At 42.4% G+C, this 19,531-nt stretch overlaps 1 protein-coding gene across 2 annotated transcripts in view; it reads right to left on the minus strand.

Moving 5' to 3' along the window:
* map3k10 (mitogen-activated protein kinase kinase kinase 10) overlaps nucleotides 1-17,671 on the minus strand; it is a 28,134-nt gene extending 10,463 nt beyond the window's left edge. The window contains exon 1 of one of the 2 annotated variants that reach the window (XM_068318218.1): nucleotides 14,889-17,671. In XM_068318218.1, the coding sequence (XP_068174319.1) occupies nucleotides 14,889-15,822 (934 nt within the window). In that variant the 5' untranslated portion in view covers nucleotides 15,823-17,671. Of the gene's footprint in view, nucleotides 1-2,612; nucleotides 2,756-14,888 lie in introns of those variants that run through there. The other variant, XM_068318219.1, reaches the window with a different exon arrangement.
* Between the last annotated feature and the right edge of the window lie 1,860 nt (nucleotides 17,672-19,531).

Raw genomic sequence — 19,531 nt, forward strand, 5'->3', positions numbered from 1 at the left:
GTTTTCAGGATTGACCTTTTTTTAAAATCATGTCAGACAGAAAATCATCTTTTAATCAATAAATTGATCAGAGAGAAAAAAATTTGCAGATACCAGTCTTTCAAACGAGACTTTTGACGTCTGTCTTCGCCACTCAGTAAAGTCCACATCTCCATACTGGCAAATAATTGAAATCACAAGTATTTGAGTGTAATTCTGATGAACTTCTTATTCTTAGTATTTCCATTGTTTTCTATAATGTATCAGATTTAAAAAAAATAAAAATCTATAGACTGGAATGTTATAATAAATAAAAACTTGACCATCTGATCTCGTCCCTTCTCATAACTGGTAGCAAAGTGTAACTACGGCCATATTTTCTTTTCAAATGTGCACGTGACTACTGAGACTACTAAAACGGGAAAGCGCTCCAGATGTCTGTCCCATTGTGATCCTGCGTCTCTGTGAGGGACAGCTGTCTCCTCGGGGCTCGCTCTTTCAGACAGGAGCGGAGGAAGTGATGCGATTGCGTGGCTCTGACGGGCGAGTCCGCTCAGAGCGCATCCCTACACCAACATCAGGTTCTGTAAGGGAGGAGGGAAAAGAGCGAGGAGGTGTCTTGACTTCACTGAACGTGTGACCGATGCAGCACCTCCACCTGCTCCTACACCCGTGTGATTACACCATCAGCGTGTTGCCTTCACACCTCACAAACCTCTGTGTGTGTGAGGCTTTATAAGAAACACCTTCCACCTCAGGCTCTCGCTGCTTCCAGCATTTCATTCACACGTCAAGCATAAAGATCAATATGTTAGTTTTCAGAGAGCAGTGCAGAAACCTGAACTGCAGCAGTGAACATTTAACGCTCACGTGGCTGTCAGAAGCATCACAGCCTGTTTATTTCTCACAACGACAAAGAAAAACATCCTCGAGGATACTGTGGCTTTTATACAACGAGGCATCGGCGGCGCTGCTGGAAACGTTACCTCAGACTAGAGAGGAAAATCACACTGCTGACAATCTCCCTGTTTCCTCCATAGATCACAGGCTGTAAAACTGTATGATGTTGTACTGATGTTTACTATCACCATCAAATCTGTGTATGTGACGTACGTGTGAGCTACAACACGTGTCAGCATTTCTTTACGTGTCTTGGAATATGTCCATCGGTAGTGTCCAAATTCAATCTCAACAATCAGATTGGCCTGGTTTTGTGTCTGTAGTTGCTAAATAAGTGCAATCTCTCTGATTGTCAATAATAGTTACAACAGCAGCTCTCTGAGGCTGTTAGGGCTGCTTATAAGGAGATAACACCAACAACACTGAAGCTGAATGATCAGAAAACACACAGAAAGGTTTTGGACCAGATGTAAGTCAACAAGAAAAGTCATTACAGTATTTTCAGCACTACAAGGCGCATCTAAAAGCTTTCAATTTTCTCAAAAACCAACAATGCACCTTATAATCCAGTGTACTTTATATATGGAAAAACTTTTAAAATAGGCCATTCATTGAAGGTGCGCCTTATAGTCCAGAAAATACTGTAAATGTGTCACAAAGACGACCCGTCCGGTACTGATCAGGACGGGGTTTCGCAGATTGTCAATTTAATTCATAAAGTGTATAATGAGGTGTTAAATATCAATACAAAGAAGCAGATAGAGATAAATAAAGCTGAAAAAGAGATTCTCATTGGCAGCGATATCCAGATAACGTAGCGTGAGGCCCCCGGTCTGTTGTGATGCCTCGTATTAATCACATTAAAGCCATTAAACAAAGGCACACAGTGGATTCGCACCAGTTTGGAATCTGATATATTCTTACAGGGCTGGAGGGTTTAAGATGCCATTAGGGATGTACTGTAGTACACAATGTGAAGCCTTGGCCACAATCCACAAACTGTTGTTAGAGCCAAATGTTACTGTGTTATTGAGTCGGATCGTCAGCAGCGCAGCAGCAACTTTCCTTCAGTGTGGTAAATCTTTAATTTAGCCATCATTCTTCACCCCTCCTTGGACCCTGACCCTGACCGAGTGTTGAGAAATGCCACAGCTCCATTGCCGACAGAGACGTAAACAGCCGGGCTTTAACCTGACTAATGATCTCCAGTGCAGGTGATGCATTAGCCAACATCCCACACACACATTTCTCCACAGAGAAATCCATTCTAATGTGTGTTACTGTCACTTCCAGTGAAGATTATAAGACCTCAAACACGTGCGACGTGTTTGGCATGTGGTGGAAATTCTCTGCAGGTCAGCAGAAGATAAAAATCAGATTAGGTCAGCGTTTACATAAAAAGACAACATAACAGCGAAAAATATTATCGGTGTAGTAAACTTTGAAGTCAGGCTGGGTGGTGAAGGGGACTGTAACCTTACCACCTGTTTGAGCTGCAGGTTGGGACTGAATAACCTCTGTTATTTCATTCATTATGTAATTGGAACAAAGGACAACATTGTACACACAAACATGAACCAATAGAAACAATCTGTTGTTTCTGTCTGTGATCATTTGAGCATTTTCAATCAAAGTGCAAACAGAACATCAACAGGCTTGTAAAGCCTTATTGTCTCTGCGCCGCCTCACCTTAAATAAACAATGACACTGACCGACGAGTTGGGCGAGGTTACCTGAGATGTCAGCTGACAGCTTTCGTCTGTCAGAGCAGCTGATCGGGGCGGAGCAGCCGCAGGGTTTTCTCTCCTTTTACAGATCCCCACTTTCTGTTGCAGGTCAAAAGTTACACAAGACCATAATAGTAGGAAAGAAAAAAATCCTCTTTTTCCCCCCCATTACATAATATTTTAAAGGAGAACTGATTTCTGTCTTAATATATTCCGCCATCTTTCTAGAACTCCAAGAAGAACCAGTTGGAACGTGTCTTTATTCATTTCAGTTGCCTGATTTGCTCAAATAGGAGCATCCTTATGAGACATTCTCTATCAATGACATAAAACTTTAGCTCAACCCGTCTTCTGCTGTCTTGTCAACGTGCTTCTCAGTCACTGGAGCTCTCACACCTCTGTTAATGACGTCCAATTAGGTGCACACAGGCGTATGTACACCCATTATAAGGTGACGCAGGTGTATTGTGTTCTATTGTTGTGTTATGCCATCAATGAAGGCGGCACCTGTTCCTGGTAAACTGCAGTCTGGTAAAAAATATGAACTGGCTTGACAAGTGTGGAACTAGTCAGTCAGATTTATTTGTTCTGGACCGATCCCGTCTGCTTTAACCCCTTCCTATGCCAAGATGAGCTGGAGGAAGTTAACTATTAACGTTCGCTTGTGTGTCTGATATCCTGCTGTTGTTAGATTATTAACACACTTTGTGTAGAAACCGATCTTGGATGAAGGAGTGGCAGCGGAGCAGCAGACTGTTCCTTTGCTTTCTCTGCAACTACATTCATCCTCTACATCTCACCATCATCCTCTTCCTCATCCCTCGTGTAAAAACAGGTGCGGCCTGGACAGCTGTTACGGCGGTGCCAAGTCAGCAAATCAGGACCAGCGTCTCGACAAACCCTCGTCTGTCTAAATGGACAACATGTTCCCACCCTCATCCAGCTCCTCGTCCCACAGCTCGCTTAAGAGCTGCTGGTTGTTATGGAACAACACCATCGCTCCCAGTGCTGGTTCCAGCCGTCTGTTTGTTGTGGTGTGCGTGAGCATGTCAGGATGACACGTCGACTGACATGGCAGCAGGTCGCCTGTACATCAGCATGATGAGATGCACAGCAGCAGCCCGCCTCCCAGGCCCCACGTCTCAATCTACATTTCTGCTTGGGCAAAAGATCAAAACCGTGGCAAGGAAGACGTACCCACCCCTCCAACCCAACTGCCTCCTCATCTTCACACCCCCTCGCCCGCTCCCTCCCTGTGTTGATGCTCGCTGCACGACTGTCTGCTGTTTCAGCTGTCGCCAGCCTGGCTATGATCACAACACACTGGGGAGAAGACACGGAAGAAGAGATGCAGGGAGAGTAAAAGAGAGTAACTGAGCGGTAGACTGTCGTACGTAACGTGGGAGACGGCGGGCGAGAGGCTGAGGAGCCAGAGCAGGGTGGAGGTTTGAGGATAAGCGATGGGGGAAGGGAGAAGATAAGAAGAGGATGGAGGCAGGAAAGAGACATAAAAATGGCAAGAGGGAAGAGAGGAGTTGCTGCAAAAAATGAGGGCAAGAGAGGAAGAATGAAATATTGGGCAGGAACAGGGAGTGCGTTAGGATACGTAATATAAGAAAAGGAAGATGGCGAGAGAAGAGACAGGCAGGAGTAGAAAGAGGGTAATAATGAATGGATGAAAAGATGCAGGCTGTTAGAGGTAAAGAGAGTTGACTGGAGGGAGAGCTTTTGTTATTTTCCTGGCAGCACACACCAGATGTCTTTGGATTTCAAAAGGTCTCCGCATTTTCCTCTTGCTTTCACACATCTTGTCTCAGAAGAGATTTCAAGCAGAGAAGACATGAAACATCACAAAAAAAAAACAACAACCTCAGAGTTTAAATCTAAAGTCAATTTAAATCAGACATAAAAAAATCAAATGCAGAAAAAAGCTATTTAATTCTCTAAAAGACTAAACACACAGATCTATTGTATCTAACGTGTTTCAGCACATAAACAACAATAAATTCCGGTGGGGGACACGGAATGAACCAAATCACTGGGTCCCCTTTGTTTTCATATGGATGTTGTAGTGGGAATGCTCCCATGTCACCGATACCCCGGCTTGGCTTAACTCGTAGCGCCCCGGGCCGGCGGGGTTCTAATCCCGAGCCGTGCTGTGGCACAGTTTCACCCCGCAGCCGTCAACTTTGTCTTCACACAAACGCAGCTGCCAGATTCGTGTGACCAGACAGCCTCTCGCTCTCAGAACACACCGAAGTGTGTGATCTGAAAAGGGAGCATTGAAAGTGTGGGAATTTACGGTGATCTTTTGATCCTTTTGTGTGCAGCAACATCAGTAGATTCAACTGTATGTTACAATGACAAAAAAGTTAAATAAGTGCTCTTTTGTTTCACCAATATGTATTAACGACAAAGACTGTAAAAGCAAAGCACAACGAAGAAACTACGGATGAGTTTCTTCATGAAATATTCACCACAACAAGATGAGGAGGAGGAACCTGCTGATGAAGGATCAAGAAATGAGATGGAATAGAGTATCTATTTGTTCCATTATTCCAATTTGACAACTTGAAATGTGTGTCTGTTTTTACTATTATTTCACACTCACATACGCAAACAGCTTTGTCAAATGTACCACTGACAGACATAAACCGGTGCACGGCTTTGTAATTGTAGAAAGATGGATGAAGAAGAAACTGGTTGAACATCAGCTTCAAGGGTTCTCTGAGTGGAAAACTGACGACTCGCTGCATCATGTGTAAACGATAAGTACGATCAAAAATGGCGTATTTTGAGTAATGGTTGAGTTCTCAGTGAAGTTTAGAAGAACAACATGAAAATATATAAAATCTCCCAGGAATACTTTCCTACTGACCCCATTACCTATATCAGGGATGGGAAATTAATTTTCACAAGGAGCCATATTAGAAACCTGAATTGCGTCAGAGGGTCACACCAACGATAGTTGAACTTCATTCCGCTAGACTTTCTTCCACTGTAAAATACACTAAATTAAATATTTTGAATAGCTGGTACTGCTAATCGGAAGAATAAAACACTGAAAATATTTAAATTAGGCTATTTGAAATTGCAGTGTTTAATTTACGTAATTTGTGTTCTTTCTGTGTAAGTAATTTATGATTGGTCTCACATGGGCCGGATAGGGATGTACGAAGGGCCACAGTTTGTCCAGGTCTGATCTATATATTTCGTACAAGCGTGCTGCATGTTGTCTGTCACCGGAGTGAAGCTTCCTCTTCTTGACTAAAAAAATGAAGGTGGCTAAAGGAATTTCATTTGGGGGGGGTCCCTTCGCCTTCTCCTCTTGGCCTTACTCCCTACACTCCATGACGGGCTGCTACAGACAACAATGACCCTCTGTGTTTGTAATATTCAATTGTACCCAGTGACACACTGTAAGTCATGCTGTGTTATATTTATAGGAAACATCAACGTAAAACATGACAGCTGCATGAAGTAAAACAAGAGAAAACACGTCTTCCCTCTAGTTGATTTTCTGTGTAATAACTTGAGTTTCTGTAACCTCTTGGATCTTTACATCTCAAGCACGCCATCTAAATATGAAGTGGTAATGAGAATATTGACGACCTGTGTTGTTTTACAGAGGTGTTACTGCACCAATGCTGGAAAATCTCCTAATTCAGAACAGAGGAAATCATTTATTAGAGTTGTTTTGCGGATAAAGATTTAAAAAAACACCAGACGCTTCGATCTACTCCAGGGGTGGGCAAAGTTTTAGACTGGTGAGCCGCACAGAGTTCCCAGGCAGGCCAGCTAAGGACCAGATGTGTATGTTTATTTGAACTAATGCTTGATGTAAAAAAAAAAACATTATACAAAATATTTTACAACTGCATTTTCATACAATTATTTATATAGTTTAAACGAGTTTGGTGGGCCGGATTGCATAGCCTAATGGGCCACGGGCCATGGTTTGCCCATCCTAGATCTAGTCTTTTCTGTTTATGCAAACAAACTGGAGTACAGTATTGATAAAACTGTACTTATGACATAAGATCACAAAACAGTGAACAGCATTTGCATGCATCAAATAAAACCACAGAACAGCAGATCCACATCAATGTGGGAAAAGCTAATTATGTTGATGTGTTTTATGTGCAACAGCAGCAGCAGGAGGAAGAGGAGGAGGTGTAAATGTGTGTCAGTATGCTTGGCAGGTCCACACAGAACCTGAGCTGCAGAGCAGCAATGGAGCGCATCGGGGAGTCATCACGTCGGCTGGCGTCAAATCAACCTTTTATCGACCAGTGGAGAAAAATAATTGTCATGCATGTCTGAGTGTGTGAGTGAACACGAGTGTATTCGTTGGTAATCGTGCAGCCATTGACTGGTCTTAGTGTTGGTGTAGCTGTGTAGCTACCGTAGCTATCTCTCTGTCACTGAGAAAGAACAAATCCACACAGCGTTTCCTTCTGACCCCTGCTAACATGCTTACACCATTCATTAATGTCTGTAGTCACCAACTTAACTTTTACTTTGTTATCTCATGCTTTGATTTTTCCCTCAATCCACGCCTTTAGTGCACCAACATGGTAAATGCAGTTACAGTATGGCGAGACAGTAAAATCAAGCTGACATGATGTAAACTCTGTCCTACATCAAAATGTCTGAGCAGCTGTCAGTCACAAACTCAGCATCTTCCCCTTTTCTGAATGACAGAAATATATTTGATGCCTGGGAATTTTGAAAACAATCCAGGAGATACCAATTCATTAAATGAATAATGTGATTTGGACTAATGTCAGCTAACAAACATGTGGCCTGTTTTATTGTCACTGAAATCTTCTCAAATGAAGCTGAACGGTATTTAATCTCTCCACAGACTAAAGTGATTTCCTCCGACGTGTCAGAGCCATTATAAGAGTTAAAAAGCTCCGCAAGAAACGGGCTGAACGTAATTCTTGACAATCCACGCGACTGAGGAAGCGTTTCACCAAACAACACAAACAGTATCGTCATGGTGGTGTTAGAGGTCAGGCAGGGGTCATTTGATTTCATATCAGTCCAATTGCTGACAGAATTTTTGTTTTAAATTAGTAGAAAATCAGGATAATGACTTATTTATGCATCACTTGACGTCATTGGGATGTTCCATATGCTGCCTGCTATCAAAACTCAGGGTCATCCTGAGGAATATTTTTTTGAGAGGGGTCAGATTATCATCTAGTTGAAATCCGGCACCTAATGGCAGTCGTATGTTTTTTAAGGGTTTTTTTTAATGCTTTTGATTACAACTAAAGGTGTTCTGGTATAGAGGCCCCCCTTCACCGATTCAAACTGTCAGTCTAAATCTGGATCGAGCTCACTGAGAGAAAGAAGGGTTTGACCTCCTCTTAAACACGTCTCATACTCCTCCTGCCCTCATCTTTCCCTCCCCCTTCGCTCTCCCCACCGAGCCCCCGGGGGTTCTTCTACTGCCACTCCAATTCTGTTCTGCTTTCCCATCTATCCTGCCTTGCCTCCATCCATCTCTCCTCACTGTCCTTCACAGCCTACAGTCATCCCTTGCAGCCCATACCCCCCCATACACCACCACCACTGCCACCAACCCCCCCCCCCTGCATTGACTCCTGCCTTTGTGGCCCTGCTCTGGCTCTATCTTGGGCTGCTGTGTGAGAATGGGGTCATTGTTGGCCTGTTGCAGTGCGTAGATGTGTGTGATGATAGGAGGGTGAGTTCCTTGTGTCAGCATGTCCACTGCTGAAACACAGGCCTACATATGAGCTGCACACGCCCACATCAAGTTTTCAGACATTCTCAACAAAACAAACATTTAAAAACTCCTTGTTATATCAGATATACAGCAGGAAAAAACAAAGAGTAAATGCACACATCAGACATCAGTACCAGGCAAAGCAGGATAATCAGCTATGCAAATAGGAAGTTATTGTGGAGTCACGAGCTGTGCACTGTAAAATCCAAAAACTACAGTCGTATGGATCTAATAGATTTAACAATAATCAGTACTTTGTAAATGTTGGTCGAGCTATGTTTAATTTGACGTGGCGTGGAGGTGTGTCCTTGAACATTTTTATAATCCCTGCAGATCAGAGCAAGTACGAAGTAGCTATTAGCAAGCCATAGGATTATTGAGCCATTATAGGGCTAAACCTTGATCCTGAAGATCAAGGTTTAAGTAAAAAGAGTTTTTAATGCATCAATCTTCAAAGACAACATGATGTTTTAAAGTTTAAGTAATGGATTTAGTCACTACCCTTACTTTCCCTCGTATGGACTCTTTCCTGGAAATTATAGCATCGGGTGATCAAATAAAACGAACCCCTGCCTTGAATAAAATCATCTATTTTCCTCTGTTTGACCATTATTGAACACTTTGAGCCAACCCAAGTAATACCGTTGATATATTTTTGTGTTTCAAAATGTGGTTGACCTTCCTTGTAAATAAGGATTTGAATAGAATAAGGATTTAAATAAGGATTTTCTAATTGTGTTGTTTTCAGTGGAACATATTTCTAAAAGGATTAGCAAATAATCTTGTTTTCTTAATTTCACACATTAATTTTTTTTAAATCGGCACTTAAGCGTTTTACTATCAATTTCGTCACTTTGTCAAAGTAGAAATGCAAATTTTACCCTTGCTAATGTAAGTGTAAATATCTTATTATCACCTTTTGAAACACACAGATGCAGTGTAGAGATGCCGAAGGAACTGCCTAACTTTCTAAAATCATAATATCAAAAGATCAAACTCATAGAAATTGGGATTTAAATGAGTATCACATCATCATTTCAAGTAGGAGAGAAGCTTTGACATGTTTGTTAATGATCTATATAAGTCTGAGCTGCTCACAGACTGACGTGTCTCCAGGCACCTTTAGCTTTCCAACATGTTGTAGTACTTTAGAGAGTATAGTGTGTCTTTCTGTGTCCCACTAAATGAAGGCAACCAAACACAACACAGCACTGAGCACCCTGTCGGAAAAAAAAAAAAATACAAAGACAACTGATGATGTACAGATCTCTATAATAGCTCTCAAATCTCAAGGTTGTCAAGAGTATAGTTTAAAAAAGCCTTTAAATGAACCCGTAGAGACAGAGCATTCAGACAGATGTGAAACAAAAAGTGGTTATTTGATCAAGACTCGTCAGTGATCAGTGAGGTGTAGGAACTACAATAAATGCACACTGGTGGAACAAGGCCTAGATTTTTCCCTTCTGTATGAAAGAGTTGCATCGTCACTGCTGCGCATTATTACGCCATGATAACCTGGTTATCCCAGGTTTCTGAGTGATGCCTCACTTCCTCTTCCTTTGCGTGTTGCTGTGGTTGCTTCAGTGTTTACAGTACATCCAAACTCTCTCCAATAATTGGTTTGTAGGTTATATTACTTGATTTTTTTGTTATTACATCCCGCTTGAAAGCGGTGATGTATTGTAATTGTCAGTGTTTGTGTGTTCGTCCGTTTGTTCGTCCGTTAGTCCGCCCGTTCGTGTGTCCACCAAATATCTTTGCAACCATTGCAGGTAGAAAGATGAAACAAAAAGCAGATTACTCAGGCGGCAAAGGGGATGAAAATGAGATGATAACCTTGACCTTGAGAAAAATAGGTCAAGGTCAAATTTCAAATTTTGTACACTCAGGAACCGGATAAGATAGAAAGACGAGGGAGAAGGCCAGTGTGAGTCAGACCGTAGATCAAAGATAGTGCTTTTATTGATGACAGTAGGTCAGAGCACTAGCTTTGATCTTTGACCTATGTAAATACTGTAGGTCAGAGTAAAATTTTGAATTCAGGGGTGTTGCGGGATGTTGCAGTCTGTGACTGCATTGGTTCTTGTTAAGTTTGAGTGAGACATAGCTTTAACTATGACATAATTATAACAGGAGATTCTCCTTAGTTCTAATGAATCGGAATTCAGTTTGGGTTGTGTAACTCTAACCCTGAACCTACAACCTGACACATCAGTAAAGAGAAGAATGTCAATGGATCAAACTGGAGAGTTCCACGGCAAAGGTTGAACACCTTCTCAGAATGTAAAGTCCCAATATTTATCTAAGCAAACATAAGCTGGCTTCTAGTAGGCTACTCACTACTATGACCTACAGTAATAGTAGCGCTAGGTTATGTTTGTTTTTCTGTTTGCAGGGATGTGATTCATTCTAGTCAGTTGTTGTGAATATATTGGAGTAATTTAGCATTATATTCTTTATACAAAATAATTTTTTATTTCATCTTTTGTGAAAATTAACTAGTGGTGTGTTTGGATTCTGCCTCAGAAAGGATTGAAACCTACAACTAGAACTAAAAAATAGAATCAGAATCCTTCAGATCCTGAAAGAATCTTGTCCCTTTAAATAACAGGATTCACATCCAAACGTCACCTGAATGTATCACAACTCTAATCCACAGTGATTAAATGCCACACCTCTGTCTTAAAGGCCAGAGTATCAGTTTCTTCCTCCCACTCCTCTGCGTCACTCATGAATGACACGAAACCACTCCGCCTCTCAGAGGGATTAGGAGTCCAGACTATCTACCTCTCTACTGCTCAACACACACACAGCCAGATGTGAGCAATTCAGTGGCAACAACTGTTTGCCTTGCTAATCTCTTAACTAGCTACCATGGCACTCGTGTGCTGAGATAGTAGCTGATTTCATACATCATGCGAAACTACAAGAGAAGACCCTACAGAAAAAGAACTATTATTAGTATTGGAGTGTTTGTGCTTTGTAATCGAAATACTCTATGTGTAAACAGAATACCTGACAAGCCTGCTGGGAGACATTATTCACATGTCTGTTTACTGTGTAAACACAACTTCCATTGGAGGCTCCAGCCATCAAAACGGCAGGAAGACCAACCATCCTCTGACGATGCTGTTTTATTAGCGTTCACAATCACAGCTGGACATCGTGTTCAATAATAAAAAAAACACTGAATTATATTTACTTTCATTTGTTTTCAAAAATATTACAATATTTTTCCGCACTATAAGACGCACTGGACTATAAGGCGCACTATTGGTTTTTGAGAAAATGAAAGGCTTTTAGGTGTGCCTTATAGTGCGAAAAATACTGTCAACGAGGAGGAGGGCCATCATTTTATTTAACACAAATATTACCTGTATTTTAATATTTAATGTCATTCAGCTATGTAGTGTAAGAGCAGTTTGTAGATCAGATAAGACCTGAACTTGTCTCGCTGTGTTAAAAAAGTAAAAAAGGCTTCCATAGATTCACTGATGATGACCTTGCTGATCTGTAATAGTCCTGATACTATGTCACTATCTTTATTAATGTTAACACTCCGGTTCTGTCCACTGCCTCTCTTTAACTCCACTTTAGTGAATTGAGACAATCAAGGAGGACTGGCGCCCTATGCTTTGAGCACCTGGAGGTTGATTCGGGGTCAGAGCGACAGCTCAGGTATGACCGCGGGTGACAATGACCTGCCAACCCACAAACCTGCAGTGACATCACTCTAAGGAGGTCACAGCAATCACATTGTGTCCAACTGACTTGCTGCTATGGGCTTGACAGGTTAAAGCACAGAACAGCCTCTCACACATGCACTTCGTCATGCCTGGAAAACAATTTTCATCTAATTGTGTTTGTAATTGTTCCACAAATACAATTATACAAAAGCATATGAGTGAAAATACAAACTGATGTGTGGTCAGCTTCAAACGCACACTGACTCCAAGAGGAGTGTCACACGTAGCCCTGATGAATTCTTCTTCTGTGGTATATGGCACTTTGTTTACCGGGCTCCGACGACGGCTGACGGACGACAGAGGAGAGGCTCGAGGGCCTGAGCTGCTCCGTCACCGCGGTGATGCCAAATGGTCGGCAGTTTGAAGAGGACACCTGAGACCAGCGTACCTGTACAATGAGCCAAGGTGTAACCCTAAACTGAGATGAACCACTGTTGATTCCCGGCTCTCTCTTTCTCTAGCTCTTTCCCATCAGCCTCCTTTCTAAACTTGAAATACTTTTTAACCCCACTGATGCTTCAGATGTAGATTATTACAGTAATAAAATTAAGCAATAAACTAGAAACACACTAAGAAGAGTGAATGCCCCACAGAGGCCCAACCGTCCATTTTAATAAAATTAAACCATAATCTAAATTCCATTACACACATCAGTCCATAAAAATGGACTGATAGTATTCTGTTAGAATAAATTTAAAAGAAATACCATGGCTTCCCCTCCTTATGTAGGAATGCTCCAAAATTTAAGATTTCCATTTACGACTAATGTCCGTCATGCTATTGCTAGTCTCATTCTCTCTCTCATTCTCATAATCTTTTGATTCGCTGTCTCCCTCCTGCGTCTTGTCTTTACTCTCATGAGCCTCACCGAGTCAAACGTCCCTCAGTGTGGGTGTGATGTCACAGTCTAATCACATACTTAGCAATTAGCACCAACGCCTTTTCAGTAACAATCATCATTCTTGGGGAGACATTCTTGCATCTCTTCAGTTGCTATTCTCATGCAGACAATAGTGGACTCTAAATTGGGGACTGACATTTTGTGCAGCAGCTGACCGTGGCTAGCAGCTGTATGACTCAGTGGCACAGAAGCAGCGCCCATGTCACCATGGAGGAGGCAGCGTTATGGCGTTGTTGCCAAGGCTCTGTTGTCCAATAAACATCTGATCCCTCATTGATGGTACAGATGTGACGTGAAATAACTGAGAGACTCGAGAAGTGTGGGACTGAGCAGGAGACGTTTAAACCGATGAACAGGAAGTGTGTTCGAGCTCCACTTCTGCTCCATCTCCCTCCTTAAAAGCCTTTAGTCAGCATCCTGCACACACCCACACCCATATTTGTACACTCCCACCCCCATCACTTGTGTCACTTGGGATAAATACACACACACACACACACAAACACGCACACACACACACACACACACACAAGCACTTAGATGTGCGCCGCGTGTTATTTCTTTGATGCACCAACAACTTCAACTGTGTCTTTAAACAGCATGTAGCACAAAGGACCTAAAATAGCTCAGCGAGTTGCAGAGCAGATCTGTTCTCCTTGAGGAGAGGAGGAAAAAAGGAGGCAGAAGAAGAGGAAGAGGAGAGATGACGAGTAAAAGATGGCAGCAGGAGACCAGCTCCCCAGGACTCAGGAGCCCGGCTGAGCTGTTTGTCAGTTCCTGGTGTTGGAATTCAAAGATGACCTTTGATAACCTCACACAAATCTTTTGCTCTGTGATGTCATGAAATCATTACGGTTACAATATATGTTTGAACTTTTTTTTAATCTACTTAATTTACTCATGCCCATGAGAGGAACTGATAATTATGACTACATATAGAACATCAAAACCACAAAACATGATCTTTTGAAATGAGTTATCATTTTATTTCAGTTTTATAAGCTATTATTCCTCTGATTATTTGAGTTGAGTTGATTAGGTTTTGCAATTTTAAAAGGAATTTTGGGACATTTTGTCATTCATTGTTCACCTAAACTAATTTTGCTCCAGATTTTGCACAGTTTCAAAAAATTGTAGAACCACCCACACCAAGAATGTTATGTGATTGCCTTTATTTTTACTATCCTTATCACCTCATCACAGCCATTTAACACTGACGTGTAAAAACATTTGCAACAAGAACCAATGTAGTCACAGAATGCAACATCCCGCGACACCCTGAATTCAAAATTTTACCCTGACATACTTGCATAGGTCATAGATCAAAGCTAGTTCTTATATAGGTCAGGGTAAAATTTTCAATTCAGGGGTGTGGCGGGATGTAGCAGTCTGTGACTGACTTGGTTCTAGTTCTATATTATGATGTATTTTATGTAGAATGTCTTTGATATAAATATTCTGGTGCCTTGAGACATTTTGGTGAGCACAGTTCTGATCTCCAACTAGCAAGCCAGCAGTTATACAGTAACTGCTGACGAACACCATGACGCGGTGATCCCACAGTTAATAATTGTTTTACAGAAGAAACACGTCCATTAGCAACAGTCTCAGATAAAGCTGAAGGTTTGTAAAAGATTACTTGTCTGAAGTTCAAAGTTTCTGATCTCTTCCTGTGTTTTTCTTCCTTCTTGCGTCTTTCGATCCATAACTGAGTTCTGGGTCACAAAGATAAACCTCCTGACCTTTGAATATTGTGTTATTTAACTTTTGGAAAACAAATCTCTTCAGGAGATAATGTTATCACAACTCACAAAAATCACACAAATCCTCTATTGTAGGATTTGCATATTTACACACGTCTTGTTTTCAGTACTTACTGTTGCTGGACTTGAGGTCTCTATGGATGATGGGTACAAACGCCTGGTTGTGTAGGTAGTCCATCCCTGTGGCGATCTGGACTGCCCAGTTCACCAGAACTTTTGGTGGGACCTTCTTACCAGCGAGCGCTCGGTTCAGAGCCCCCCCTCTGGCGTACTCCATCACCAAGCACAGGTTTGGCTCCCGCAGGCAGACGCCACGTAAAGCAATTATGTTGGGGTGCCGGAGCATCCAGAACAGCCTGGCCTCCTGTCTCACACTCTCTAACGTGGCGCTGATGTCCTCATTGGGGTCTTGCCTCGCAGCCTTTACTGCTACCTCTTCTCTCTGCCAGATTCCTTTGTAGACCTTTCCAAAGCCACCAGCGCCAATAACCTCATCTAGCACCAGTTCTGTGAAGTCTATCTCCAAGGGGCACTCGCCCACACCACCTGTCACCAGCCCTCCTGCAGTCAGTTGCTGATAGTTGGCTGTGTCCCCCTTTGTGACGTAGTTGCTGGGGAAGATACCCACTTTGTCCTGGATCTTGCCCGTCCACCAGCCCTCATCCCCGGACACTTTAGAATCTTTGGACAGGACCTCAAGAAGATCCCCACGCCGCAAGGTTAACTCCTCATCTGCTGTAGCCTCGTAGTCAAACACTGCTGTCCAGTAGGGGTTGGGGTTGGCAGCCCTGCAGCAGTGACCAGAGTGGGAGTTTGGGGAGGAAGAAATGGTGGAGGAGTTCCAGCTGCTGCCATTCTCCACCTGCACAACCGAGGCCGGACACATCGGTGGCGGAGGGGTCATATTTGGGGGTATGGAGGAGGAGGAGGTAGTAGAAAAAGGCGTCCCGGTGGGGATTAGGCATAGGGGAGGAGGGGAGCAGCAGCCACCACAGCTGGTGCAGGACAGGGGGGCCGCCGGGCTGCCTGCTCTGCCGTATGGGTTCATGGCAGCCTGACTACTGTTTGACACCCGAGGTCCAGATTCTGTCAAATCAGGCACCGAATGTACACGAGGCCCATTGACAGAGGCAAGGTGTCCTCATTGACCACTGAGGGGGGAGAGGTGATCAAATACTCACGCAACTGAAACTGGTCCCCCCCATAACCACATCTTACTGTTGAAATTGGGCCAAATCCAGTGCAGAGTGTATGTGACATGTATTCCCAAAGGCAAGTTCATTCAGGGACAATGTATACCAGGTCAAACAATGAAGCCCCCACAGGACAGATCCATGAGTACAACCCCTCCCCCTTTGTGACTGTTTCCACAACTGTGCCTTACAAAATACAAGCCAAGAGAGATGGGAACACGAGTGTACTGTCGAAATTCTGCAGAAAGATGCTGTCATTCCAGTGACTTCCAGACGAGTGAGTAAGTTGTTAAATTAAACCCATGCATCTCTCTCACTCGGAAATTAATGGAACAGTTAAATACGAAGCATTTCCATTAGGAATTCATCTAAAATGTTAACAAGTAAAACCAAGGATCCTGGTTTGATGGTTTGAAAGTTTTGCTCTAATGAACACATAACCTCCTGTGTACTTAATATCAGCCTGATGAACAGTCTTGTGTCCAGGAGCCACAGAGACACTCAGCTAATGATGAAATTACAACTGACTATTTAGTCAACCAATTAAAAACACAGTTTAACTTTGAGCTGAATGAAACCGTCTGAGCAGGGGTCATCATTTTATTCCTCATACAGCCCAGAACGGACGCACCTCCCCCGCCAGCCATCTCCATGAACACAGGCCGTTTTCTCTGCTACGCGCTCTTGAATGTGGACGCAGATATCCGCCCTACATCCCGACGAGCCGCTCCAGGCTGAGTCCTGGCATGAACCGGTTCAACGTCCCTGAACAGCCTTTAACAAGTGTGCCCCATCCATTTCAGGACAGGTGAGGGGTTACAGATGTAGATCGACGGCTGGACGGCAGGTACTCAACACCAAACCCGCCTCCGTCTGCGCGCAGCGGCCTCGAACACTCTCCTCCGTTGGGCTACATTTGTGATGGAGACCGGTCCTCGGTTACCAAAGAAACTCCTCTTCTTCATTGGACACGGAACAAGGATGCAATCATGTCTCATTATCCTCCTCCTTACGAGGACGCGTAGAGCTTTCAGATCATTGATCAACAGTCTCGTAGGTGTGAGGGTTGTTTTTTAATATCCACCATTTATTTATGGAAAGCAGCCATCAGACACAACGCGAGGTCTGCGTTAAGAGCAATGCAACATTACAGCACCGCTGTCGAGAAAAAATAAGGCGATGAAGACATCCAGTCCATGTTTCCTTCACTGATATCCCCAACCCGTCACAATAACTATAATAATAATAATAATTATTATTATTATTTTGTGCGTAAAATGTTGGAGGTGTCCAGTCCACGTTCGCTTCTTCCGTGTCAATCACCCTTATTATAACACGTTAATAATTAGCTTTTACTGTAACCTAACAGCAACATCCACCAACATCGTCGCATGGGCGTGTGTTCGCATCCCAGTAAGTAAAAGGCACCAAGCAGGTCTGTTATCTAATAAGTGACGACAAATGAAGACGCTCCGTGTGAATCCGTGTTTGTTCCGCCGATCCCAGCAGTCCGAAGGTCAGTCGCGCTCACACGGGCTTCATCTCCACGACAGACGCGACATTTCGAGCGCCGAGCTGTCAGTCTGTGGGCTGACTTTGCATCCAGACACACCGGGGCGCCGCGCACTCACGCCCGGACGAGCGCTGCCTCTGTCGCCGATCTACAAACCACAGCGGTGGGGCGAAGAGCAGCGCTGCCGCAGCTCCGGTCCAATCACATGTGTGCAGATCGGTCCGATGCCTGCTGACAAGGGAACGTATCGGAACGAGGCTGCGCTGTTGAGGGTTCTTGTTGCATCATGGGAAATGTAGTTTATGAAGAATCTCCCGCTGACCTACATTTCTCTGGCAGTTCATATCACTAATTACTTATCATTATGCTAATCATAAGGGAAGGATGAGAGTCAGCTAAGATATGGGTGGTTTATTCTACTTCATATACTACTGCGTTCTTCATGAAGACTAGAATTTTTTTGCTGTCATGTTTGGCATTAAAACAGTCGTAGTTGACTTAATTATAACTAGAAAGTCTACTTTCTGGAGTCTTTCCAATGAAATCAGGTGTCAAAGGTCAGAAAAAGCACGACAGCCCTGCAATTTACAGGGATATGGTATTTTTTCTTTCTCTTAAGACATTTGGAAACATGTAATTTCAGCCAAACCAATCTTAATTTTCAATTGAGCATTTTTACTGACAGAGACTAGGGCTGACTTTGTGCACCTAAATTAATTCATAGCTACAAAAAGTTCAATCTGTTTTGTTTATGGAAGGCAGAAATATTACATTGACGTTGGAGTTTCCTGATAAAACACAAAAAGAATGAAGGATTTTCTTTATTACTGCCGATGGAAAGCTGACTTCAGAGCCAGCGGTAAGCGACTGCACATAGACAATACAATAAGTACTATATAAATAATAATGACAGTAAAACAACAGGACTGAACTACAAGACAAAAAATGTATGACATGTTGCAGGGTCTAAAATAACAATCATGATATATGTGAGGATAGTATTTTATCTACAAATAACAGCGATGTGTCAAAATGTCATTGTGGTTCTGAATTTGATCAGTCAGTGGGTCATCCAGAACACGTTATACTGTACGGCAATAGTAAGACGTATTAGTTTTAACTTCTACTGACACCTGGTGGTAAATGAGTGAAGCACATTTTTCAAAGAATCCCCGACTGCACATGTTTAGAAAAATAATAATGTAAAGCTGTCTTGTTGAAGAAAACCAAGATTTGCTGATGTACTGTAGAGAGTACTTTTATCTTACTAGATACTTGCTTTTCAGAAAAAAATCCATTTTTCTCTTTGACAATAATCTATGTTTTAACAAGTCAGATTAACAGTAATAATAATTTTATGACAACTATACACGTTATAGTCCTCACAACGTGTATAGTTATGGGTTAATTATGCTGCTTATGTGAGCTTATGTGAGAACCTTCTTTTAATACTTAATGCGATCATAAGCATTTCCTGCCTTCTGCTGTCCAAATTTTGCTTAAAGTGTACAATTCTTCACATTACAAACTAAGTTATTCCATGTAAGTACTTTTTATTTTAAAGAAAATCACTCTGGTTTCCCCAATCTAATAAAAGTTTTCCTTGAGAAGATTGTTTATTGCATAAAATGGATGAAACATAATGAAAAAAGTCAAATACATGTATTCTGTCAGCGTTACCCATGGTTGGAGTTACAGATTGTACCCTGATGTACGTTCATTTGAATGCTTCTGTTCTAGTGTTCAGGGTTGACTTTGAAATCACTGTTGTGACTGTTGGGATCTGGTGATTGCAATTACTGGATCTCTCTGCTCATTCTTTTATTAACACCGTCTTATAGTTTAGCTTGTTTAGAAAACAGGAAAGACAATACTTTACACCCATGTATTTTTGATTTTTACATTTTTACTGATTCGGTGGTTTTAAACAAGACTGAATATGTAGTTTCAGGCCAGTTTGAAGCAAGTAACAGGAATTCCAGTATTACAGTATAGAGGATTTATTTGGAATTCTGTCATATGCCGCTCTGTTGTTGCAATGTTCATTTTCT

This window comes from Antennarius striatus, chromosome 6 (genome assembly GCF_040054535.1).
Source record: "Antennarius striatus isolate MH-2024 chromosome 6, ASM4005453v1, whole genome shotgun sequence".
Taxonomy (NCBI): Eukaryota; Metazoa; Chordata; class Actinopteri; order Lophiiformes; family Antennariidae; genus Antennarius; species Antennarius striatus.